Consider the following 27,897-nt stretch of genomic DNA (forward strand, 5'->3'; position numbering starts at 1 on the left):
GTACCTGAGCCATACATCTCGTGTTGAATTCCCAGTCTATGTTGAGTTTGCTGCTGTCAACCAAGATGGCAGGAAGGATGCTGATGCTAGAGAGGAAAAGTCACCAACAGTCCCTGCTTCTGACAACTGTCCAGTAGAACGCAGGTGTTGAATCCGGAAGAGTAGGGAAGCCTGGTGCTAAAGCCAAGCTCGAAAAGTTAGGACAGAGCGTGAGCAGTCAAGATGGGGCAGGAAAAGGTTGGGAAGAATAAGACTGGCAGATTAAGCGCCAAAAGGAAACCCCTGCAATTCAGTTAGCAAATGGTTGCAACTGCAGAGGTCAGGTGAGGTTGCATTTTTTCTCTTCCTCTCCATTGCCATTATTAAAATCTGCTATTTTTTTATTTTTAGCATCAGCATGATAAAGCTAATTATAGTAGACAGCAGTTGCAAAGTAAAGTTCCCTCTATTCCACCACCAGAATATATCTTAGGCCTCAGAATAGCAACCCCTACTGCACCAGTGTGAAGTGATTTTTATTTTCCACGTCAGCCACCATTATGTCTCTAATTTAAAACAGTACGAGAACAATTTATTCAAATTAAGAAACTAAAGATGTGACTTAAGCAGACTCTCACGCAGTTGCCAAGTGCAGTGAAAACAAAATACACACAATCTCTTGAGAAAAACACATATATTGGAACAGGATAGGCATCGCAGTATATTTCAATTTCAAAGCAAGTTGGAGAAACTAAATGGTCTTTCATTCTCATTCTCCATTATGTTCTTCCAGCAAAAACGTGGCTCACTAATTCAAGAATGAAGGGCCCCAGTGCTTGCAGTAAGATGATGTATTTGGCTTTATGTTAGGCTTTAAATGCACTATAGTAAGGCAGAGATCATGCTGCTCTCAGGATTCTGTATCGCCTCTCTGTCATTTTTATGGCTGCATTTTGTTTATATAAAACCATAAAAAATGATTCTTTTGCAATAAATAATACATTGTATTATGAAATTTCTGCTTAATTTGATATTTTCAAGTATTATTATTTGATGAGTTGTAGGCAGATATGTACCACAAGGCACCAATAAGAAATAGCTTGGAGCTCTTACCGATGGCAAGGAAATGAATTTAAATGTCATGGTGAAGTCAGGTGGTACGGCACTGGTTTACGATACCGCCATTGCAAACTCACAAAATTTGTATCCAGAAAGGTTGTTTAAAACAAACACCACTACCTAGGAATTATTCTGAAACATTAAATGAACACCATATTATAGGATTATAGCCTTAATTCAATCCATTTACAATGGCTTTCAGAATTACTACATCATCTGTAGGTCGGTCTTCACGATTGGTCTCCACTATTTCAATACGTTTAGCTACTCCCAATCCTCGGGACACACGACCAAAGATTGAGTGTTTGCCATCCAGCAGCGGTGTGGGTCCCAAAGTTATAAAGAACTGGCTGCCATTCGTATCTGGGCCTGCATTTGCCATGGCAAGGATCCCTGCACCTATGAAAAGAAAGGGCAGATATAGTAAAATTGGTTATGATTGAAGTTGTTGTTGTGTAAATGGTTGATTTTTAATTTATGGTTATGCATGATAAAACCTTTTATTAAAGAGAAAAAAAATGTTCATTGTTGAATGTGTGTTAAGTTTACAGATGACAACTATTCTATTTTAAAGAAAAGGTGATTTAGCACTGTTGAGTCAAAAGTAAAACTAGACCAAGTTTGATCAATGCACACCAGAATACTGGCTACCTTAATCATCAGCCTCTGGTCCTATAAGATACTACTAGCACTAGATGTAGTAATCACAATCTCACCTAGTCATATTATTGCTGTTCTAACTAGTAAAATAATAATTATTTTAAAAATATAAAAGCAGAATGGCTCAACATTATGGAGTTGCAGATTTCTGAATCATCTACAACCCAAGCAAATGACACAAACACTATACGATCCTTAGCAGACATTTAGTTGCTGAGATTCATTATGAACAAATCCCAGCTGAGTTCTAAATGTGTACCTTCTCTGCTTTCTAATGTACCAAACATGGCTGCATTTTGTATCAAAGATGAGAATTTTTTTTCCACTAATAACTATTAAAATTATCAGAACACAAGTGTTTTCAAGAGCAACGAAGGGCCATTGAGCCAACAAGCTTGTCCCTTTTGATAGATCAACCCACTGAAAAGCCTTCCTGTATCCTTCAATCCTTCAAGAAATGCATCAAATTGCTTCTCGAACCCACTTCACTTCAAAGGCCTTTCATGGTAGCTTATTTTACAACTCGATTAAAGAAACAATTGCATTTAGATAGCAATGTGGGAAAAAAACAGGAATTTTCACAGGGTTCTCATGATATCCCATCATAATTTCGGCGAAATGACATAAATGGCCATTGCCGTTGTTTTTCCAGGGTTTCCGCCAATCTTTCGAACTTACGGTGGGACATTCTACACCAATATATTTTCATTTAATATTATTTTGGTAGCTGTCACTTTAAAACTCTAGCTAAAGATCTGTTGTTGTCTCCTTGATAAAAGGCTTGACAGGAAATCTAATGCAGTTTTCAAATACATACAGATTTTGCTATTGGTTTGGTTTTGTATTTGACCGAGGGCTTCCTTTAGAACTTGAGAGGTCAGATATGGAAAAGCCAGGATGTCTCAGTAACCTTTTTCCAGGATATATAAGACACCAATCCAGTCACATTGTCCAAAATTCATACAGGCACAATAGCATGACACTGAATGCTTCTAAAATGTCAAAGCTCAAAACGGTAGCCATACTGCATATGAACATTTCTCAACATGAAATGTTGTGTAATTCTTAAATAATTGACACTAAATTCACTTTGTTCAATTATGCATTAATCAAAAATAGGTCAACTTCTGTTGGGTAGTTGCTATTTACACTCTATTTAGCTTTAACAATATCTAAATAGAAAGTTGCATTGCTATTATACATTAGTGATATGATTACAGTGATTCTAAAATTGATCCATTACTTTTTAGTAAGCAGAGCACAATTGAAGTTAATAAGAAGCAGAATTTATTGCAAGTAAGCTTCACACAACATTCTTCTATCTAAAAACTCATTCTGTCTTTATGCTGCTTTTACTCTCAATACGGTTATTAAAAAAAATTGGGAAACAGTAATATAAGCAAGTAGGTTTGCAAACACCATTGTGCCATTTAGGTTGACACTAACAGAGAGGAATCTTAAAACATCATGAGACCCAAATTATTTTTTCCTCCAAACCCTGGATCTAACATCACACAAAATGTTTGATATATAATGAGTCAAATTTACACTGGGTACTTATACAATAGTCAGTCAGAAAACCTAGCAATATTTCTCTTACTGCAAGATTTGCAAAACAAAAGCAAAAACTTTATTGAGAGCTCAAAACCTGCAGGGGCTTTACCTGTGAATTTTAAATCTTTGTGCAATTCATCTTCAAACTGCTTTCCATAAATAGATGACCCTCCTCTACCTGTATATGTGAGCAGTAACAGTTTGTAGTTATTTGAAACATTTTAGGACAGTCAGATGCATTTCAGTTTAAGAAGTTGGCATATCAAAACAAAAATCACAATTTCTTAACTGCAACACAAATATAAATGTCACAACTTAAAACAGGCTACAAATATGAGGAGCACTTAATAACGTCCTTCTGTAATGAGCTACCAAAATCAAAATGGAACATGGTTGTTTTAAGAGAGAATCCACAGGATTTTAAACTGTGGAACTGTGTTTCTCAGATATGGAATTTGTATAACTACCAATTTCCATACTCCCCACCCCCACCCCACAAGCTTCCAATTCCAGCTTTGTTTTATGCTCTGCCATCCTGATATGGAAAACTTTACATACTGTGCTTAAAATGATAGCTGTATTGCTGGGAGCTGCAAATACAGAGTCTGAAGGTATACCATCCCATTCACAGTACTGTGGATTGTAAAATCTGTACTACAGTGATCATACAGAAACACAAAAAATAAATGGGGATCCCTGATCAAAAGCAATTTCAAATTCAATGCATTTATTTGTTTTTTCTCCCTTTTCTGTAAATTCAAATTGAACCATTTAATTGGGCCGGGATTTGCTGTGAGCAGTGAAGCTGTTCGTTAGACTTGCACTTGCCCATAGCCTTTCTATGAGCATTTGCACGGCAAGTTACTCTAATTTAGAGATCCATTCAACGTGGCACACTCTACAGGGCATCTGGGACCTGTATAAACAGGGCAAGAAACTGTGTGTCTCCTTAACCAATCAGATTGAAGAATCATTAATGAGCAGCACAGAGACTGAACCAGGAAGTATAAGTTAGAATAGTGAATTTAATGTCAAATTAGGTACATTAAGCAAAATAGAGAGAGGAAAAGAAATATTGGATTAAGAGACAGAAAAAGTAAAAAATGTTTTACTTATTTTTTTAAGATCTAACAATAATTAAAAGAATGAGACTCCACATTTGTAAAAGTTAATTTTCAGTGCCAGAGCGGTTGTTTGGCAGTAATTAAGACTTACCATGCCATTAAAAGGGTACTAACACTGGAATGGACAAGCCCTAACTTTTTTTTGGCGCGTTTAGTCCGTATCTACGACGTCAGTGCAGAAACTTCACGCTGTTCGATTCATTTGAATGGTGAGTCAGCTGGCGAGATGCCATTTTCGCGCAGCTTTTGGAGGAGAAGGGTACCCTGGTTAGACCGCACCTGGAGTACTGTGAGCAGTTCTGGGCACCACACCTTCGGAAGGACATATTGGCCTTGGAGGGAGTGCAGCGTAGGTTTACTAGAATGATACTTGGGCTTCAAGGGTTAAGTTACGAGGAGAGATTACACAAATTGGGGTTGTATTCTCTAGAGTTTAGAAGGTTAAGGGGTGATCTGATTGAAGTTTAAGATATTAAGGGAAACAGATAGGGTGGATAGAGAGAAACTATTTCCGCTGGTTGGGGATTCTAGGAGGAGGGGGCAGAGTCTAAAAATTAGAGCCAGACCTTTCAGGAGAGAGATTAGAAAACATTTCTACACACAAAGGGTGGTAGAAGTTTGAAACTCTCTTCCGCAAATGGCAATTGATACTAGCTCAATTGCTAAATTTAAATCTGAGATAGATAGCTTTTTGGCAACCAAAGGTATTAAGGGATATGGGCCAAAGGCAGGTATATGGAGCTGGATCACAGATCAGCCATGATCTTATCAAATGGTGGAGCAGGCACGAGGGGCTGAATGGCCTACTCCTGTTCCTATGTTTATATGTAAGGAGTCTTACAACACCAGGTTATAGTCCAACAGTTTTATTTGAAATAAAACTGTTGGACTATAACCTGGTGTTGTAAGACTCCTTACATTTGTCCACCCCAGTCCATCGCCGGCAGCTCCACATCATGCCTAAGTTTATACAGCAACTTCCGGATTTCCGTGTTTAACTGCCATGTGCGGTCGCTGGAAGTTACTGTTCGATTTGCACATAAATAACGGTGAGCGATGTTAGCCTCACCGTTATTTTACAGCAAAATCCGGCCCATAGTTAAATCCAATTTCACCATCATCCTGCCTCAGACCTTAAACAAACTGAATTTTTATTTGATTTGCTCCAGCAAACCTCTAAAAAGGACTGGTTCCATCTCCTTCAGATTAATAGTGAGACCATCAGAATTGTTACGGGCCTTTGAGTGGCTTATTAAACAGCATCATGTTCAAGATAGATGGGAATACGCAGTAACCACTTGCTCTGCTCATTCAGACTGAAAATGGTGATCCTAACAGGATAGCAAGAGCGCCACTAATATTCAGATTAACTGTATTAGAAACACAATGTTTGGCAATTCTACTGCCAGCAACACCAATTAAGGATGACCACTCTACAAACTTGAACAAGCGATTTTTTAGTCCTTGAACAGAAGGCTGGGTGGCACAATAGGTTAGCGTACAGCCTAGAACAAAAATAAAAATTGATCCCAATGACTTGTTTATGTATATTGGTCGCTAGTAAGTTTTCTGTTCAATAGCAAATGCACAGTGAGATCAAGTTTTCTGTTATTTAATGTTGGTCTTTTTGAGACAATTTGTGCAAAAGCATAAAAGAAAGTGAAATAAGTATTTTACTGGGCTGTTCATGTTATCAGAAGAAAGTTTGAAAGGCTTTATTCCTAGGCCTCTTTTAAAAATTGTATACATTCATTGTACTTCCCAGTATTGCCAATTATCTTTGCTTCAGCAACTATTTAAGTGCAATAAATTTGATCTATGTAAGTGGGCCCAGCATGTGATACTTTCATCTTTCAGGTCAACAGAAAACAGAGTGAGAACACAGCTCAAATTAATCTGCAGTGCTTGTGCTGAATAGGAATGGGACAAGAAGAGGTGCACCTTGGCCTGCACTTGGGGAACGTGGTATAATCAATCAAAGAGAAACTATACAAAAAATCCGAACTGCAATGCTGCCCATTCAGCTGTTGGACCAGGTTTGTATCCAGGATTGATTGTTGGGATTAAAAAATTCCATTCAAAATGGCATTGGGCAGGTTCCACCCAGATCCTAGTGGATGGTGCATAGCATAAAGCAGTCCCAATCTTGCACCAATTGGGAATCTCCTTCAGATAATTCACAAAGATTGCTGTCATGAGAAACAGAAGCATCAAACTTGTGCAGGGTTTATTCAGAGGTTGACATCAAATGCTTGAAATGGGAATCATGCTTCATTCCCCAACACAAATGCCTTTTGCTTTGCCGAGAACAAAAATTTTCCAAAAAGAAATCCTTGCACCTCCCTTCCAGATTTCCCCCTTGTTACCTGTTCCAGTTGGATCGCCTCCTTGAATCACAAAACCACTGATGACTCTGTGGAACTTCGTACCATTGTAATAACCCCTTCGAGCCAGCTCAGCAAAGTTTTTGCAGGTTTTTGGTGCATGCTTCCAATATAACTCCAGTAATATGTTTCCCATGCTGTTTTAAAATTTAAAAAAGTAGTTTTAACCAGCAGCTACAAGAACAGCTTATTAATCTCATTCCAACTGAATTCAACCAGAGACTACTGTCTCACATGATCATAAACACCCTGAAAAACTTTTATATGTGAGATCAATCCAGTTTCTTGTGAAAAGAAGTCCACTACATAAAAACTTTGTATTAACAGAGATTCCTTTACAATGCAGAATTAAATATCTCTTTCCTTGAATCAAAATGTACGAAGTGCAACACGGAACAAACAACACTTGGAAATTAGAGGCAAACCCCATTAGGTGAGTTCTGCATTGTGTTGGCCAGTTTTCATGTTATCACCAAACACCTTATTGATATCGATGTAACTTTGTATTGAATCAAGAACAGGAAGTTCCCTGACTCATGCATCTGACCTGGAAGAGTTTGTATGACTGAAATTTGCAAGCAATAAATGAAAATGGATGAATAAAGAGCATTTTTAAAGCTCTAAAAGTCTTATCTATTTTGTTGCTGACTAAATGACTACATGTAGTAATTTAACTTTCTCTCCCCTCCTCAAATGTTTTAAACTGCCATTTCGTTTTTGGGCTCAACATAGGATTCTTTTTTAGGAAATGAAGCAGTGATCATCACTACTGGTTACTTACTGTGTTTAAAATACTAAAAGTTTCTAACCAAGAGGGTTTTTAAAAAAAAAGTACCCCACAAACAAGTGAGATTGGCGAGCTCTACGCTCACCATTACAAATATTAAAAACCAATCTGCAGTCACCCAAAACTGTGCATTATCTATAAATCACATTTCACAATATAAAGCGATCTGAGGCTGCTGGAGCAAGAAGAAGAGGCCATGCTCCTTCCTTGCTCATTCAATCCGGTTTAAGCGCAGCACGTTGCTCTAAATTAACCAACCAACCCCCGGACTTACGTCGTTTCAAGTGTAACATTCTGGGGTTGCCAGGAGTCCGGAGGAATCCCCGACATTCTCAGTCTTCTTTCACTTCGCTCGCTCAGGGCTCCCGCTGCACAACAGTCCGTCCACTCCGGCTCACAGCTCCATACAAGCGGCAGTCTCGAACCGACAGGCCTCAGTGTCACCACAAATACTCCTCGGCTGGCAGATTAACTCCCACAACTGAGGTCTATTCAGTATCTGAATAGCCAGAGCAAAAGCGATTGATTTACGCACGGACGCATCAAACTTCAGAACTTTTGAATGATAATTACTCTTTTTAGGAATCCCAATTTTCGCCCATTCGTACTTATCATGCATCATACTATGGAAAAAATATCTAGAGATTAAAATAATGTCTATTCTTTCTCTAAGTATGTTTAGAATAAAGATACGGAACTGAGAGATTATATCTATCAGGAAAGATTGAACAGGCTGGGGCTCTTTAGAAGAGGAGGCTGAGATGTGAACTGATAGAGGTCTTTCAGATTATGAAAAGGTTTGATAGGGTAGACATAGAGAAGATGTTTCCACTTGTGGGGGAGACTAAAACTAGGGGCCATAAATATAAGATAGTCACCAATAAATCCAATAGGGAATTCAGGAGAAACTTCTTTATCCAGAGAGTGGTTAGAATATGGAGCTCGTTACCACAAAAAGTAGTTGCAGTGAATAGCATAGACGCATTTAAAAGAGAAGCCAGATGAACACATGAGGTAGAAAGGAATAGAAGGTTATGCTGATAGGGTTAGATGAAGAGGGGTGGGAGGAGGCTCGTGTGGAGCATAAACACCCGCAGAGACCAGTTGGGCCAAATGGCCCGTTTCTGTGCTGTGCATTCAATGTAATTCTATGTAAGTACAGGGGAAACATAACTGCAGATATCCCAAGCCTCCCAGTACTTTTGTGCCCAAAGGTGTCTTTACACAACAGCTTCAAGCTGGCATTGAAGTGGGTTCTGCTGCACTGCGGGCATTGAGGTTGGTGTGTAAAAAAACATTGAGGCCAGCAATGGGCAGCGTTGGGAACGTTCAACTGTGCAATTGCAAGTGCCTCCAGTGAAAGGTCATCTGTGCAATTGTACTAGCTGATCCCTGATCATTTTGTCAACTATTTTTATATTACCTATTGCAAACATGCCTTTTCACGATTGTACGTGTGAAGATTTGACACCAGATTAAGTAGGTCGTATTTAGTATCATTGTCAATTAAGATGTAGGGACCATAAACTGAACCTTTGCATGGGGCTATAGCAAGGCAGACACAGCTCGCGGCCAGTGATCTCAAAACAACCGTTTAAACTTGGGAAGTAAGATTGGGTTTTGGAACAGCCATTGTAAATTAGCTCTCCCAACTTGAAGCAGACTCAGGAGAGATTCACTCAGTTCTCTTGGTGCAGTATAAAGACAATCTAAAAGTGCAGCCTAGCAATACAACTGGTTTCCATATTATATTTTACAGGTGTGTGAAATTCAACATATTTTTGGCTACAGAAATCACCCAAAATTTTAACTTGACTTCTGAACTTCTTGTGGAGTGAGGATCAGGCGAGTTCTTGAGTTTGGTTCTCTTGACTAATAATCTCAGTGAAAGTAATTTTTGGAATTTGGCAGCTCTGCCCTCATTGAAACATCAAATCAGTATGTATAGATATTTTGGAGGTGTAGCTTCTGTTGGGATGTTACAAGGTCACACCACTGCAGAGATGTCAACCTTTACGTATTGAAATCATTATTCGACAAGGTTCCACAGAAGAGATTGTTAACAAAAATGAAAGAGCATGGAATTGTTGACAGCCTATTGGCTTGGATAGGGAATTGGTTAGGAGGTAGGAGACAGAGAGTAGGGATAATTGGTATGTACTCAAATTGGCAGGATGTGACTAGTGGTGTCCCCAGGGATCTGTACCGGGGCTTCAGTTTTTTTACTACATTTATAAATAAGTTTGCCGATGACATTAAGTTAGGTGGCATAGTAAATAGTGTAGATGGGAGCAGAAAGTTGCAAAGGGACATTGATAGATTAAGTGAGTGGGCAAAACTGTGGCAGATGGAGTTCAATTTGGGAAAATGAGGTCATCCACATTGAATCTAAGAAAAATAGATCAGAGTATTTTCTAAATAGTGAGAATCTAGGCACTGTGGCTGAGCAGAGATTTAGGAGTTCAAGTACAGAAAACACTAAAAACTAGTGGACAGGAACAAAAAGTTATTAAAAAGGCCAATGGAATATTGGCCTTTATCTCAAGAGGGCTGAAATACAAAGGGGTGGAAATTATGTTACAGCTGTACAGAGCTCTGGTGAGACCCCATCTGGAGTACTGCATTCAGTTCTGGGCACCACAGCTCAGGAAGGATATATTAGGCTTGGAGGGGGGTGCAGCGCAGGCTAACCACAATACCGGGGCTAAAAGGGTTACATTGAGGACAGGTTCAATAGACTAGTGTTCCCTTGAATATAGAAGATTAAGGGATGATCTAATTGAGGTGTTTAAGATGATCAAAGGGGTTGATAGGGTAGATAAACTATTTCCTGGGGTGGGAGAGTCTAGAACAAGGGGGCGTACGGCTTGGCTGTTCAGGGGTGATGTCAGGAAGCACTTTTTCACACAAAGCATAGTGGAAATCTGGAACACTCTTCCCTCAAAAAACTGTTGCGGCTAGGGGTCAATTGAAAATGTCAAAACTAAGACTGATGGATCTTTGTTAGGCATAGATATTAAGGGTTAGGGAACTATGGCGGGTAGATGGAGTTAAGATACAGCTCCGCAATGATCTAATTGAATGGCGGAACAGGTTCCAGGGGCTGAATGACCTTCTCCTATTCCTGTTTTGATTGCCAGTTTAGTAATTTCGGAACAGATCACTGAAAATCCAGACACCAGCTGGAAATGTCACATTTAGGGTTTGCTTGCTGTTGGCCCGGCTTCATTTTGTTCACTTATTCACGCCGACCTTTGCAGTCAGAATAAAATCCACACACTTTTAGAGTTAAAGCGAGAACGGCAAAATCCTTTGATCGGGAGCAGTGCAAATGCGCCTTTTTTTAAACACTTTGTTTTGCATAAGGCACTCTTCATTTAAGTTTTATACAACAGGCAGCCTGTGGGTTATCGGTGATGATGGTGACTGCCAACCGCTCCCGCAAATCACCTCTTCACTTCCACCGGTAACCGGACTCTCGGCCTCGCGCTGGAATATTTAAACCGATCGCCAGCGCGCTGCTAATGATTGACGTCACCCTCAGCCAATCGCAGCTCCACCTCTCGTCAACGGACCGATCAAAGTGGGTCAAAGGTGGGGATTTAAATCTTTAAAGTTTTCTTCGATAAAACCCGATCGGAAAATAGACAAAAGAAGATCGATTTTATTAATTTATTATGGGTCGATGGTGACTTTTTTTTTTCACAAAAAGAAAAATAACATGAATCGAATTTTATTTATTTCAAGAAAAGCTCGTTATTATGGGAAATTCCAACCAATCCGAGGCGCACCTTATGGTCACGTGCGGCAAGTTTGAACATGGCCCCGCCCCTTTCCTGTGGCGATGAGCGGCGGCAAAAGAAAATAAACAAAAGAGATTTTGGTTCGAGCAGCTGAGATGGTAGGTGAATATTTGCTTCGAAATATGGAGCATTAAAAGAAACCGGGCAGGGTCTTTGCAGGAGTTCGGAGTTGTACCGCATGCTCTGAGTTTAAATTGGTGTCTTGTATCTGGGGGCTTCAGTGTAAAATAAAACCAACCGCCGCTGGTCCGCCAGCATCTGTAAAGGGAAGACCTTCCAGGGGAGGAGGCCCTTGGTCAGGACTTCGCAGTACTCAGTAGCTTCATGAGTTATTCTGCCACTTTTAGTGTTGCGATGCATCTAAAGTGGCTCTGCACCGATATGATAGTGGCACATTGTAATTGCACCTGAAGCCGCAGAGTGGCAGATGTGCTCCAGTGTACAGCTGGGCAGCTCCAGGTGTGCAGAGAGCGGTTATTTTTTATTATTCATTCATGGGATGTGGGTGTCGCTGGCAAGGCCAGCATTTATTGCCCATCCCTAATTGCCCTTGAGAAGGTGGTGGTGGTGAGCCGACTTCTTGAACTGCTGCGGTCCGCTGTGGTGCACATCCTGGTCTTAACAGCATTGGATATCATGGCTTGAAATGGACCAAAAAAATAGAAGATGCTTGAAACGCTCAGCAGGTCAGACAACATATGTGGAGAAAGAAACAGGGTTGAACTCTGATGTAAGGGCACTGACCTGAAAGTGTAACCCTATGCTTCTCCACAGATGCTGCCTGACTAGCTGAGTGTTTCCAGCATTTTCTGTTTTTATTTCAAATTTACAGCATCAGCAGCATTTTGCTTTTTATGGTTTGAAATGGGCTATCTGGAACATTTCTACAAAGTAAATCCAGCCCAAAAGACCTCGACTGCAATTCTGGCACACGTCCTGGCACCATGTCATTATCTAGTAGATAATGAAGCCCGTTCTGATGATTTGGTATTGGTGTAGCCTGTGAGCTGTGGTGGCAAATTTTAAAGTAGTAATCATTGTCCTACTTGACATCATTCCAAAGATCCTTTTTGAAGTATGCCACTAAAAGAGAGGCTGCTGCTCAGAACTGTGCCAGTCTTTTGATGCCCAACAAGTCTGAATTTCTGATCCTAGACAGGGTTAGGGTGCACCAATTGTGAATGTTGTGATGTGAAACCAGTTTGCCTGAGTGTGCAGGGGTTGCTTTGACCTAAGTTATACTATCTCTCACACATTTAACATTTTCAATGATTCTGAAGCCATTTCTCAGTCCTTAAACTTGTGCATATTATGGATCTTGTGATGATGCACTCGTGTTCATGCACTGATCGCATCAGTGTTTTTGAGGTGATAATGAAAACTTAAGATCTTGCTGAATATCCATTAAACCACTTTTCATCTTGATGTCATGATACATTAATTCATGCTGTACACCTGAACTCTGAGAAATCAATTATACAGTGGCCTGAAAATGCAAATTCTGGTGTGAAGCTGCCACTGCCAGAGGTTTCCCTTCTTGTGTGCTGTGGAGTCAGATCTGACTCGAGTTACATTGCCACTTTAGATGCAGAAGTGGTAATATGACTGCAATTTTAAGCTGCACTGGCTTGGTGTAGTAGATTTATTGAGCGCACTGATTCTAACCTTTTAGGTTTGAAATAGGGGAAGAGTGGGGCATCAAAAGTGAACCAATTAGAATAAAATAATGTGATTTTTTTTTACTTCTGCAAAATACTTAATGTTTCATATGGCATCTTTTTGGAAAAGAAATCCATGAAAAAGTAGTATTACAGTGATTTCTGGAATTAGCCAGCTCAAAAGTTTAGTTTAGATGAACCAATAGATAGTGCCTTTGTTTTTACTTGCATTAACTTAATAGATTTCTTTCTTTATCAGATAAAGCATTTATTGAGCTGACTGGAAACTGACACTGTTTTGAAGACAAGAATGAATCTGCCAACTGATGATGGTAACTGCAACATTTGATGCATGTTTACTGTCTCAGACTGTTTGCAGTCTCACCATCCTATTCGACCCTGAGATGAGCTTCTGATTCCATATACTGTCCATCACAAAGACCACCTACTTCCACCTCTGTTCCATCCTTGCCTTCTCCAGTGCCTCAGCCAATCTGCTGTTGAAACCCTCATTTATGCCTTTGTCACCTCATGTTTCGACTATGACAAAGCTCTTCTGGCCGGCCTCCCATCCTCCACCCTATGTAAACTTCAGCTCATCCAAGACTCTATTGCCTTTATTCTATCCCGCACCAAGTCCCACTCGCCTATCATCCCTGTCCATGCTGACCTACATTGGCTCTTGGTCCCCCAACACCTCAAATTTAAAATGCTCATCCTTGTGTTTAAATTCCTTCATGGTCTCACCCCAACCTATCCACGTAACCTCCTCTGGCCCAACAGCACCCCACGAACACTGTTCTTATGACTCTGGCCTTTTGTGCATCCCCATTCCCTTCACCTCGTCATTGGCAGCAGTCTAAGCCCCACCCACTGGAATTCCCACCCTAAACTGCTCTGCCTCTTCACCTCCCACTCTTCCTTTTTGGCCCTCCTTAAACCTCACCCTTTTGACCAAGCTTTTAGCCATCCCTCCTAATATCCCCTTCCTTATCTCGGCATTCATTTTTACAATAGCCGCCGGACAGGTAGGGCCTATTTGGGGGTCCTGGCCCCACAAAAATCTTTTTATTAAATGAAACTTAACTTTTCAAACGCCCTCCAGTGGTGCATTTACGGACACGCTGGTTTGACCTCAATGTCTGGGAGAAATACGCACTTTGCACGCTCTGCCTATTTCTCCATGAAACGTACAATCAGTCCTACATCCGGTATTGTACCCGATTTGGATATCTAAACAGGTCCTCCTGCTTGTTTTGGGTGGGAGTACTGGGTGCCTATTTATAGACCTGCCTGAAAATTGAATCAGGTGAGCAAATGGTGTATGAGGCCCCCACCAGTTTTTCCTCTGCTGGTCACCTGTTTTACAGATGAGAAATTGGCAGTTGAAAATCCCCTCACCATGTTCAAAGTTCAGTAAGCCCCTTTCTCTTTGCAGTGCAAATAATTTAAGAGTTCTATTCTGATCTTAATAGTTCCTTTCTTAACCTTTCCGTTCTTTTAAACTAGAAACTCTTCAAGATTGACATTATTTTTATCTTCTGATCATCTGAGAATTGAAGGTTCACTGTTGTATTTTGTCCCAGCAGCCAGATTGTGCACCATCCATGTGAGGTGCATGGAGTTGAAATAAAGAAAATGCATTCTGTACTGATATCAGAAACCCATTTAATTTCAAGGCATAGTATAGTAATTGACTGGTTGTAAAATGTTACTGTACCAAATAATATGGATTGCAGGTTTAGATTTTTTTCCACAACCCTACATGTCCCCATTGGTGACACCATACAGTAAAATGATATTTAAAAAAATTGCACAAATATATTTACAAGTTTCAGACTTCAACTCAAGAAATCTACCTCCTAGAAAGACAAGGGCAGCGGGTGCATGGGAACACCATCTCCTCTAAGTTCCCCTCCAGGTCACACACCATCCTGACTTGGACATACATTGTTTTTTTTTCATCATTGCTGGGTCAAATCCTGCAATTCCCTATCTAACAGCATTGTGGGAGTACCTTCCCATGGACTGCAGCAGTTCAAGAAGGCGGCTCACCACCACTTTTCAAGGGCAATTAGGGATGGGCAATAAATGCTGGTGTGGCCAGCAACGCCCATATCCCGAGAGTGAATTTTTTTTAAACTCCTTATTTCTACTTTATATGTTGAGTGTGAACTTAGCTCAGTTGGCCGCACTCTCACCTCTGAGGCAGAAGGTAGTGGATTGAACTCCCACTATCGATTTAAGTATGTAATCTAGACTACCACTTCAGTGCAGTATTAAGGGAATGCTGCATTGCCAGGGGTGCTGTCTATTGACGACACTTTGAGGACCTGTCTGCCTACTCCAGTAGAGAACAAAAAAAGTCTCACCTTTCACGACCTCAGGATGTCCCAGGAAACTTTACAGCCAACAAAGTACTTTTTGAAGCGTAGACATTAAAAATCCCATGACACCATTGGAAAAACCAAATTCTCCAGGTGCCAATATTCCTCCCTAAACCGTCACCACCAAAAATTGATTATCTAGTCAATTCATTCATTTGTTCTTGGTGGAATCTTGCTGTGTGCAAATTGGATGTCGTGGTTGCCTACGTAACAAGTGACTGCACATTAAACCATGGTTGTAAACTGCTTTGTGACATCCTATGGATGTGAAAGCTATATAAATACAAGCCAGTTCTTTCTTTGAGCCTAGTGTAATAACAGTTGTTCAGTGCTTTTTCACAATGAAATGTCAAAATGCTTCACACAATGAATTACTTCTTGAAATGCGTAGACTGTCGTGTAAATTCTGAAACTCCAATGTCCGTTTAAGTTTTGGGTAATTTGTGTAAAAAAACATTTAAACTTTATATTTTTTATCCTGCCAGATGTTAACTTTATAACTGAAGAAACATTTGATTTTGGAATTAGTTTTCCAGCAGAAAGGTAAGGTGGGCTTTGTCAAGTAAGTGTAACCTTGTTAAAGAGGCATGGAATTATTTCTTGTTTTCAAGCATATTATAGTGTGTTATCTTTTCAAGAGTAAATTTTTGCCTGTTAGAGTAAGTTTTGGGACCAAGTGCAGATTGCCAACTTCTGAACCAAGCATTGTGGTGCCCAAGCTACATCTGTTGCAAAAATAGTCCCAATATTTTTCTCTGTCCCTGTATGTCATGGCAAAATTGTGAATTAGGAACCACAGATGACTTTTATACAGCTGATGTATTCTACCTGTGATTTCTGCATGTAATTGTTTTCACTATGAAAGGGACACACTTATTGGTTATGTAACTGGAAGGTGACATTGTACTTTCCTCTCTAATTGAAAATTAGAAGAGCATACATGAAAATTCAGGTCAAGTTTTTTTTATATAGAGATGCAGGTCTTGTCTATAGCTTTCACTTTCTGTAAGTGTCACACTTTCCCCATTGTACCCTTCTGACTTTGAGCAATGCCACGGGAGGTCTGCTTATATTTTTTTCTTACTTTTCCTTCCTTTCCTGAAGAATTGAAAGACGGTGATGCAGTTCAAAAGCACCAGTCCCCTGAAAAAGTGGCTTGTGTAAACTCAGACAGTGAGGATGGGTAGGCTACTCCACTACACCGAGCATCACAGCTGAGCCTGGTTCTCATCTAACATTTACATGCGTTCACTTTCCAGCAGTGATCACTGGCTGCCGATCAGGAATGGGACTCTTTATTTTTTCCATTCCTGGCTCGGACACTGAGGCCAATTGTAGGCCACCTCAAAGGACGCAATGTGATCAAATGCAGAGAGAAAAAGCAGTTAATATTTGTAACAAGTACACAGATGCAAATGTAAAAGAAAAAGACAGGTTAATGTTTCAGGTGTCTTTTCTTCGTCATTACACACCTGAAACATTAACGTGTCCTTTCTCCTTTCAGACGCTGCCTGACTTACTAAGTCTTTCCAGTATCTTTTGTTTTTGTTTTAGATTTCTAGCACTTGCAATTTTTAATTTTTATTCCGTTAGTACTTGTATATGCACACCTTCTCTGTAATGTATTTTTTCCCCATAAAGACTCGTAGGGTATTTAGGATTTCTTTGGTTTTTGCCCATGATGATATGGTTTAACCTGTACTCAGTTCAAGTTTTTCTGCTTCTACAGCCAAGAGTCGTTGCTTGAAAATGATACTGAAGAAGTTTTCATTGGTCCAGTCAGACACTCTGAGAGGTGTGTTGCTATGGGAATTGATGTGAACAGTAATAATGGAAACCAGCAGAAAACTAATGAAACTGTGCTGAAGTGGAGCCCCTTAAGTGCAGAAAAGCTGGTGGAAATAGTGAAGGAAGCAAATCGGCTGGCAAATCAATTTGAAAAATGTGCTTTGAAGGAAAATGCAAAAAGACAAGGGAGAGAGGGCAGAAGTGGCAGTGACCGATCAAAATTAGAAAAAGAATCCAAAGCCAAAATCAGACTTTTGCAAGATGAAAGAACATGTAAAAAAAGCCCTCGAAGTCCACGGAGAGAGACATTTTTTGTATTGGACAGCCCAAATAAAGCTCTACTTCCTTCTGTGGATCTTCAGGTTACAAATGAGAACAGTCCAATCAGTAACACTGGGCAAGCACATCCTAATGATGAACCTCAAACCACCAACTGCGGAATAGAGTTGACCAGTGAGTCTGAACGAATAACCTCTGACAAACTCTCTGACAAACCCATACGAACAGAGGAAGGTAACCTATCTACAGAAAGCAAGCAAGCTGCTGTTAAGAAGGTGCTATATTTTACTCTCTTGGTTTTGAGCAGTACAATAGCTTATAATTAGACAGATATAAAAAATATTATTTGTGCACTTAATAGCAGTAGAATTGCTAAAATAATAACCACTACTATTGTCAAATTTTTCACCTACATCGTGCTGCATCTTGCAGTGGGCAAAATGTTTTGCACTTCAATTAATTCATTTCCCATAATAGCAAACTGGCTGCTAGTTACTAAATATTTGTTCTAACACCACTTATTTGCTGCTGTCTTATTACTTATTTTACCACAAGATATCAATTTACTGATGGAAGCAAGGTAGATTTTTCCTCTCCTCTTCATATACAAATATTTAAATTAATTTTCTGTTTTTTTTAACAGTCAGTGCTTTGCAGACCATCTGGTTTGAAGCTTCCATCTAGTTTTAACAGGAAAGGAAATATGCATTCATTATCTCCATCTAAGCCCTACCAGTATCCTTCTAAAAAGGATTCACCGTTTTCACCCTTGCCCTCAACAGGGAACCTAAAGCAAACCAGAGGTAAGTACCCATGAGGCAATTTTAGTACTTTATATCATACATACAGAAAAGGTAATTAACCCCACATTACTATGCTTAAGTAATAGTTGATATTCATATCAGTATTTTAGCTTTTAAATACACCCTGAAGCAGTTTATACTACTCAGTCATAATGGTGTAACTTCATTCATTATTTATTATTGGCATTAAGGTGTTGTGTTTGTGTATCAGTTCCTTTGCTGTCTCTGGTCGTCTTGACTTTGCAGTAGCACATCTGTTATATGGTAACAAAAGGCTGTAAAACTGAATTAAATTGTAAATGCACTCTGCCTGATCTGCGCCCAGGCAAATGGAGGAGGGAGGTAAATGTCATGGGTTTTTATTTTTGTAACAGGTGTATCACTAAACAATCCAGTAAATCCCTCTGGAGATTCTGGGAAGAGTACTGTCTTGCACAACAAACAAAGTAAAGGCAAAGCACCAACGATATCAGAGAGCAAGATGCCTAGTTCATCAATCTCTTTTAAACTCACCACTGACACAAACATTAAGCTACTTCCAAGTGTTAGCAGAGCTGCTAGCACCGAGATCAGCAGTCGAGTCCGACCACCGAGCAAGCTGATTCCTCCTGGAAATCGTTTGAGACCTGGATCTGTCTTATCTATTCGTGCTGGGATCAAAAATGAAAGAGACAGTTCAGAAGTACTTAAAGGGAGGGGATCAGAAAAGCAACTCAAAACCACAGGTAAAGTTTTGAAAAATTTCTAGAATTCCTCCTCAAAGCTACAGGTGAGGTGCCTGAAGATTGGAGGGTAGCAAATGTTGTGCCTTTGTTTAAGAAGGGCGGCAGGGAAAAGCCTGGGAACTACAGACCGGTGAGCCTGACATCTGTAGTGGGTAAGTTGTTAGAGGGTATTCTGAGAGACAGGATCTACAGGCATTTGGAGAGGCAGGGACTGATTAGGAACAGTCAGCATGGTTTTGTGAGAGGAAAATCATGTCTCACGAATTTGATTGAGTTTTTTGAAGGGGTAACCAAGAAGATAGATGAGGGCTGTGCAGTAGACGTGGTCTACATGGACTTTAGCAAAGCCTTTGACAAGGTACCGCATGGTAGGTTGTTACATAAGGTTAAATCTCACGGGATCCAAGGTGAGGTAGCCAATTGTATACAAAATTGGATTGACGACAGAAGACAGAGGGTGGTTGTAGAGGGTTGTTTTTCAAACTGGAGGCCTGTGACCAGCGGTGTGCCTCAAGGATCGGTGCTGGGTCCACTGTTATTTGTTATTTATATTAATGATTTGGATGAGAATTTAGGAGGCATGGTTAGTAAGTTTGCAGATGACACCAAGATTGGTGGCATTGTGGACAGTGAAGAAGGTTATCTAGGATTGCAACGGGATCTTGATAAATTGGGCCAGTGGGCTGATGAATGGCAGATGGAGTTTAATTTAGATAAATGTGAGGTGATGCATTTTGGGAGATCAAATCGGGCCAGGACCTACTCCGTTAATGGTAGGGCGTTGGGGAGAGTTATAGAACAAAGAGATCTAGGAGTACAGGTTCATAGCTCCTTGAAAGTGGAGTCACAGGTGAATAGGGTGGTGAAGAAGGCATTCAGCATGCTTGGTTTCATTGGTCAGAACATTGAATACAGGAGTTGGGATGTCTTGTTGAAGTTGTACAAGACATTAGTAAGGCCACACTTGGAATACTGTGTACAGTTCTGGTCACCCTATTATAGAAAGGATATTATTAAACTAGAAAGAGTGCAGAAAAGATTTACTAGGATGCTACCGGGACTTGATGGTTTGACTTATAGGGAGAGGTTGGATAGACTTGAGACTTTTTTCCCTGGAGAGTAGGAGGTTTAGGGGTGATCTTATAGAAGTCTATAAAATAATGAGGGGCATAGATAAGGTAGATAGTCAAAATCTTTTCCCAAAGGGAGGGGAGTCTATAACGAGGGGGCATAGATTTAAGGTGAGAGGGGAGAGATACAAAAGGGTCCAGAGGGGCAATTTTTTCACTCAAAGGGTGGTGAGTGTCTGGAACGACCTGCCAGAGGCAGTAGTAGAGGCGGGTACAATTTTGTCTTTTAAAAAGCATTTGGACAGTTACATGGGTAAGATGGGTATAGAGGGATATTGGCCAAGTGCAGGCAATTGGGACTAGCTTAGTGGTATAAACTGGGCGACGTGGACATGTTGGGCCGAAGGGCCTGTTTCCATGTTGTAAACTTCTATGATTCTATAAAGCAAGTGCAGCCTTGATTTGGGCAAGCTTATCTAGTAGCATAGTGTTTTGAGAATTTTGCTTCACGATATATTGCCAGCTACTGTTGTCATGCTTGTTCTCAAATTCTGGATGAACTTTAAGGTGAAAGGGGTCTTTTAAAACTGAATGCTCTAAAATAGTGTACATCCTTTTGGGTAATGAGCATCAGTGATCGCAATATGGGGGAAAGGGGAGAAAATCCTGTTGTTTCTGTGACTTCTTCTACTGTGTATGAGGCAGTCGTTTTGCCATATTTTATTGTAGATTGCTTTTCTATTTCTTTTAGTTACTTCAACTAAGCATCTGAACTCAAGTGTAACTGCTTCAGGAATCCAAAATAGGCTTCAGCCCAAGAAAATGACTTCAAGTAAAGTTGTAAAAAGGTAATATTTCCTCAATATCTTTGTTAATAATATACTGTGAATTTTATACACCTTTTTTGTCTGAGAAACATCTGAAAGTCCTCTGCTTTGCACAAATTACTTTGAAGTCATTGCTGTTCTCTATGCACACATGGAAGCCAATTTCTACACGGCAGGATAACACTGAAAGTAATGTAACAAAAGACTAGTAAATCTATTTTGGTGGTGGTTGAGAGATGAATATTGACTAGGGCACTGCAATAACTCCACACTCTTCTGTTCCATGGGAACCTTAACATCTACCTAAACAGATGGCTAGGGCCTTAGTTTAATATCTCATCTGAAGGATGGCATCTCTTATCATACAGCACTGCCTCAGCTCTGTCCACTTAGACTTTGTGTGCAAATACTGGAATGGGATTTGAATCTATAGCCTTCTGACACAGGTTAGAGTGCAACCAACTGAGCCAAGCTGACTACTTAACTGTTAACTGTGATATGCTATTGGAAAGATGAATTTGTAAATTTGTGCCTTATACTGCATGCAATCCATTATTTCAGTTGACTAATTCAAAACAACTGTTTCTGTTGACCGCAGAATTTTTTTTATCTGTACTTCAATTGTAAAGAATCAAAATGTTCTCATGGTTTCCTATGACTTTCAGGACAGCATTGAATACAGGAGAGAATAGTCTCCAGTTGAATTATTACAGGCCATGTTTGTTATATTGAAGCAGTAGGATCAGATTAGCTGTTATCCCTTGGCATTAAAACAATCCACTTAAAAGGAAGTGCTGCAATATGTTGTGGTTCCAGTTTATTGAGGCACAAAGTGGTAGAATGCAGGGTTGCGTTGTGTTGTTCCATACATTGAATTACTGATCGTATCTGCTGTTGTGGGGAAAACATTAACTGAACGCTAATTGCTTTTATTGTTGGTAATATACAAACTTTATTGAGATTCATTCATGTATAAATTTGCTAAAGCACTTAAAAAAAGATTCAAAATCCTTTCATCTGCCATTTTTTCACGGTAACTGCGATTTCCAATGTAGAAAATCAAGTTTTAAACTTTAAAAAAATGAACTACATGTGTCTAGCATGTATCATCATACTTTTGTTATAGATATAAAATAATTTTGGAGGTAGGTATTTTATCCTGGAGCCTGGAATTTACTGAAAAATTAGCAAACATCTACAATTACCTGGATTTCCACAGGGAGTACTTCAGCATTAAAATGACAGCCAGGTAAAAAGCTGAACATCACAACCATGCTCCAGGTAGACTACTACCTCTGAGTGACATTATGCTATACTTTATGAAAATGTAAATTGAGTTCCAAGTTATAACAGTTTTATTCTGGCTTAATCAGTCTTACTCATTAACTTTTAGGATTTAGTGATTATTTACCAGGGTCTTTAATTTAAGGTTTAGCACTACAGACACCTTGGTTTGAATAGACACCCAGTGTATGAAATAAAATATAGGAGAATTTATGTAAAAGTTTTTTTTAAAATTTATAGAAAGTTAATATAGTAGTAGCCCAGTGCATGTAAAAGATTCAGAATTATTCACACTGGTTATTACGTAAATCAGTATGTTAACGGGAGGAAAAAAACAACCATGAGTCTGATGTGTCATCCACCACACACCAATAAAATCAGCTAGCAGAAAAATAAGGCATCCAATCAGTTGATCACTTATAATTATTCCTAGTCACTGCCTTCACAGGCAAACAGAGAAAAAAAACACTGAATCAAGACAAATGGCAGAAATTCAGACTCTCCAGGACAGCTATTAGAGTTAACATTTTTTTCAAGTTCTGTTATAGTGTTTTAGAAATAAACAAAACATCAAGCGCACATACGTTTGGGCACCATCAAAAGCACGTAAGTGAACTGTGTGAGTCACGGGATCAAAATCTTTTTTTGTAAAAGAGTAAGGTCACAGTTCTATTAGTTATCTACCTGAAAATCATGTTTTGCATATAATTAAAAAGAAGTTAAGCAATTTTGTAAATTAAAAAAAATGTGTTTGAGGTGAAAGATTGATTCTTCCTAGTTCAGGGGCTCAGTTGTTGCATTAAGCACTTCCATGTAAGATTATAGCCCAGTCAGGTGCAGAGGAAACCTCTATCTACTATCCCAATAACATGTCTCATCTCCAACCCCTACTATACCAGTGTGACACTGTTTTTCCATTTTCTACAGCAGTCATCTTGTGGCCTCTCTGAAAATTAGGAACAGTTTTGCTTTATAGGCCCATAATACTAGGAACTAGATTGAATGTGCTGGGGAGATTTTCATTCCATCGTTCTGGGCTAGATTTACAGCGAGATCCTCATTTTGATGTATTTTAAGTTTGCAGTTGTACAAATGTTACTGAAATTTATTCACAATACAAACGTATTTCACTTACCATTGACGTTTCCTGTTTGCAATAAAATGATTGTATCCATCTCTCTTTTTCTGCATTATAAAAAGACTTAAGAAAACACATACTTGCTCTCGAGGCAGTACAAAGAAGGCTCACTCGGTTAATCCCGGGGATGAGGGGGTGGACATATGAGGAGAGGTTGAGTAGATTGGGACTCTACTCATTGGAGTTCAGAAGAATGAGAGGCGATCTTATTGAAACATATAAGATTGTGAAGGGGCTTGATCGGGTGGATGTGGTAAGGATGTTCCCAAGGATGGGTGAAACTAGAACTAGGGGGCATAATCTTAGAATAATGGGCTGCTCTTTCAAAACTGAGATGAGGAGAAACTTCTTCACTCAGAGGGTAGTAGGTCTGTGGAATTTGCTGCCCCAGGAAGCTGTGGAAGCTACATAATTAAATAAATTTAAAACAGAAATAGACACTTTCCTAGAAGTAAAGGGAATTAGGGGTTACGGGGAGCGGGCAGGAAATTGGACATGAATTTAGATTTGAGGTTAGGATCAGATCAGCCATGATCTTATTGAATGGCGGAGCAGGCTCGAGGGGCCGATTGGCCTACTCCTGCTCCTATTTCTTATGTTCTTATGATGGCCAGTCTTGCAATTCATGTAAAATTAGCTCCAACTTGCCACTTGAATATGTGGATACTGCGTAATTTTTGGAATCATGTTTCATGTCCAGATGGTGGGTCCTAACTTAATCTGCATCGTAACGCATTGAATGGCTTGGGTATCAGCCTTGGCTCAGTTGTAGTACTCTCACCCCCTGAGTTAGAAAGTCATGGGTTCAAGCCCGACTACAGAAACTCAAACACAATTTACTGGAGGGTCTGTTGTGGGACCTTGTTCTGAGCGAATTGGCTGCCTAATTTCCTTAAATTACAACAGTTACTACAATTGAAGAGTATTTCATTTGCTGAAGCATTGTGGGACATGAAAGGTACTATACAAATGCAAGTTTGTTCTTGGATTGTATCATTTTACAAATAAATTTTCATACACATTTTAGAAATATGCAGTAATAACAATTGCATGGACAAGATTTACAAAAAAAATTAAACTCAATAATATATCCAAGTAATTGGCTCAGAGCTGTTAGTAATATAAAGAAATATAAAACATTTTAAATGTAAAAAATGTTCCATTCCTTCATCTGATGTAGTCTAAACTGAGCCCATGGCAGGAACTATAGTTGAGAATATATGCTACAAATTTAGCCCTCTAACAGAACTAGACTCAGGAACTTACAAAGCCTATTTCTTTTAATCTTCTCAAGATTGAAATGACATACATTGGATAAAACATAGAAGGATGAAATTCAATAAAATAGTTAAGGAGACATTTTAAACAGAAAAATGAAGTGAAGGAGGTATTTCGACAGAAAGAAGAGATTCAATTACTTAATGCTGACTACCACCTCTTCATTTATAAACCTTTATATTGGATTTTTTGTTTGCTTTTCTCTCGTGCTGTGCATCATGTGCCCTAAGCATGGTAGAAATGGTGTAGTTAGGTAAAAGGTATTGAAACTGATTGTAATGTTCATCTTAAAAGTACTGTGTAACTGTTGTATTAGAAGGATTTTTTTTTTGCTTCATCTAATAATATATACTAAACAATTCTGATCAAGGAGCTTTCTATAGACTGAAAAAGTTAGCAAGACTTGTTTTGTATTACAGCCATTTATTTATTGAATGCTTTAAATGCATACAGCATTGTTTTCACACTCAGTGAAACAGGATATTACCCCTTTAAATACAATCCTGTGTGAATATCTTTGTCTGCATGTAGTTTCTAAATATAAGTATTGCTTTCTTTTTCAGATGATCGTTTTTAGGGGTTTAACGAATACAAAAGCTGAGGAGAATGAAATTTTTCTTGAAGTTCTAAACAAAGCTAGCTGTGTTGCTCTTCATCAGAATTCATTGAAAGTTTATTTTGGAATGTTGTCTCTCTCAAGAGAGGAGAATTATACCTGGAAAGTACTGTGAATACTTAATAATATCTGTTTGCAGGGTGGTAAATTTAAAATACTTGCAATTTCAAGTGATTCTGGGACTGTTTTTCAAAAGTCCATAGTATCCTACTTAAAAGTAAGATACCCAAGATACTCAAGAAAAGTGACATTTGCTTTGATTGTTTGGATACAGCAATTTTCTGATGTGTAAGTTTTATCTTTAACTAAAAGCTGGATGAAATGTATTTATAAATTCTGAGACGACAGTGCACATCCTGGGGGTTTCTACCTCTTGACGTCCCCCATCCACAATCCATTTCACTAAGTATTTACAGGAGATACAAAAACCATGTTACATTAACAATGTTCAATAATTAAAACACTAAAATTGCCGGTGCCGGAAATGTAACATTTATTAATACAATGCAATATTGTCCATCTTTGAATTCCCACTAAAATTAGATAAGTTTATGAAACAGTCCATAAAATGTACATTTTACAAAGTACAATTAAATAATAATGCCAGGAATGGTAATGTAGTGGTTAAGGTACTGGACTAGCAAATCCCATCGTAGCAAGTTGAAAATTGAATTCAATAAATTTTGAAATTTGTGGGCTAGTACCAGAAAAGCTGCTGGATTGTCATAAAAACCCAACTGGTTTGCTAATGTTTTTCAGGTAGGGAACCTGCCACACCCACCTGGTCTGGCCTAAGTGATTGACTCTTACTGCCCTCATTAAGTGACCTAGTTATCTCGAGTGCATAATAAAAATGTGAATTTTGCTATATACTGAAAAAAATTAAAAGATATACTGTATGATACAAAAACAAATGTGAGATTGGCCCTTGTAAAGTTTGGATATGGTTCTAGTAAAACTTTTTGCTTCTATTTTCTATCTATATCTTTTTTTTTAAGCAAAACAAATTGTATTTCATTGTGTACTAACATCTTTTACTCAACAAATGTTTTTTTTAAGACAAGCTTCAGTAAATGCATTTTATAGCAAATGGTTGTCATTCTCTCATTTTGTAACTATTATTTAATAAGGTCAAAGTGCCATGTGTCACCCAGTGCGACACTGAGACCAAAAGATCCCACATTCAGTTTCTGCTGAGTGAGCTGATCACGGTCAGGTGGGCAGGGCAGCTGTTTTGCTGCAATTGGCTAGGCAAATCATTGTGTTTCTCTGTTTCTGACCACTATCTAATGACTCTTGCTGGAAAGTGCTTACGAACCTGAGGTGAAGACTTTAAGACCCTCATCACGTCACATGAACACTTTGTATATCCTACTAATAGTCTCTGGGTTCATACATGAAGAATGATCAATTGGTACTGTGGGGCTGCCAGTATGAAAGAAGAACAAACTTACATTTATATAGTGTCTTTCACGTCCTCAGGACGTCCCAAAGTACTTCTGAAGTGTAATCACTGATGCGGCACCCAAATTGCACACAGTAAGGTCCCACAAATAGAAATGAGAGAAATAATCAGCTAATCTGTTTTAGTGATGTTGGTTGTAACTACAATTTAATGAGGTAAAAGTGTTTACCACCCAGTGTAATACCGAGCCATACAGACCAAGAAAAATCCCACTTTCAATCTCTGCTGTTGTGCTGAGTGAGCTGATCATGGTCGGGCTAAGGGAGGAAGAAGATACAGCTGTTGGTATCCCCATCCGGCCTGACCACGATCAGTTCATCCAATAGAGCAGAGACTGAATGTGGGAGTTTTTGGTCTGTATGGCATGGTATCACACTGGGTGACATAGCACTTTCCGGGGAAGTATACCTTGCAAGAGTCAGCCCCTTCAGAAGAGGTAGGAATAAAATTTGAAAACAGGGACAGAGATGGTGAATGCTATTTAAGTTAATTAGGTGCATGCACTTGATCATAGAAGTACCTTACGGTTGGAGCAATTTCAGTTCAATTGTTTTTATATTTATTGATTAACTCTGTTGGTTAGGGGCATGGTTGTGCCCATTGTACTTTGTCACACATATATATGTGTGTCACATTTGCACCTCAATGACTGTTGTTTTTAAATAACTCATTACAGCACAGAAGGAGGCGACTAATAATTCTTCAACTAAAGCCATCCACTTTAATCCCATTTCCCTGCCCCTTTCATAAACTTGCCAGTTCCATTTTGAATTGTGTAATATTCTCTGCCATAACACTTTGATAAAACATTTCTTGTTCTAATTGTGTGAAAAATAGCTTCTAATTTCCTCCTTTGTTCTTCATGTGATAATCCTGAGTCTGTGTCCTTGTTAACTGATTTGATAACCAATGGAAACAATGGCCTAAATTTTAACAATGAGGCGGGACCTCAGAGGGGGAGGGGGTCAATAATCTGGTGGGAAACCTGGAAAAAAAATTTGTGCTGTTTCCCAAGTGATCATTACTCAATTGAAGCCACTTAACTCAACTTCTGGGTTTTGCGTCCAAGCTGCACAGCGGGCGGACTGCACACCTGCGTGACACGTTTTAAAGTCCACTATTTAAAGGGCCACTCCAACAACGCATTTTGAAGGAGAAAGGAGGCAAAA

The 27,897-nt window shown here is 39.2% G+C and overlaps 2 protein-coding genes across 3 annotated transcripts; one reads left to right on the forward strand and one right to left on the reverse strand.

Annotated features, from left to right (window-relative positions):
- Window positions 1-656: 656 nt before the first annotated feature.
- ppil1 (peptidylprolyl isomerase (cyclophilin)-like 1) lies at window positions 657-8,098 on the reverse strand. Of its 2 annotated transcripts, none has more exons than XM_068007459.1 (4): window positions 7,882-8,098; window positions 6,803-6,957; window positions 3,422-3,490; window positions 657-1,497 (listed from the first exon to the last, which is right to left on the reverse strand). In XM_068007459.1, the coding sequence occupies exons 1-4, from the start codon at window positions 7,935-7,937 to the stop codon at window positions 1,271-1,273; spliced, it is 507 nt and encodes a 168-aa protein (XP_067863560.1). In that variant the 5' UTR covers window positions 7,938-8,098; the 3' UTR covers window positions 657-1,270. The 2 variants fall into 2 exon arrangements, with proteins under 2 accessions (XP_067863560.1, XP_067863561.1); XM_068007460.1 differs by lacking the exon at window positions 7,882-8,098 and adding an exon at window positions 7,246-7,296.
- A 3,327-nt stretch (window positions 8,099-11,425) lies between these two features.
- On the forward strand, window positions 11,426-26,328 carry LOC137344700 (G2 and S phase-expressed protein 1-like). Its single transcript, XM_068007832.1, has 8 exons — window positions 11,426-11,508; window positions 13,328-13,400; window positions 15,941-15,998; window positions 17,185-17,797; window positions 18,166-18,325; window positions 18,700-19,050; window positions 20,872-20,968; window positions 25,211-26,328. The coding sequence occupies exons 2-8, from the start codon at window positions 13,379-13,381 to the stop codon at window positions 25,212-25,214; spliced, it is 1,305 nt and encodes a 434-aa protein (XP_067863933.1). The 5' UTR covers window positions 11,426-11,508; window positions 13,328-13,378; the 3' UTR covers window positions 25,215-26,328.
- The last annotated feature ends 1,569 nt before the right edge of the window (window positions 26,329-27,897 follow it).

The sequence above is a fragment of the Heptranchias perlo genome, chromosome 27 (genome assembly GCF_035084215.1).
Source record: "Heptranchias perlo isolate sHepPer1 chromosome 27, sHepPer1.hap1, whole genome shotgun sequence".
In the NCBI taxonomy this organism is placed as follows: Eukaryota; Metazoa; Chordata; class Chondrichthyes; order Hexanchiformes; family Hexanchidae; genus Heptranchias; species Heptranchias perlo.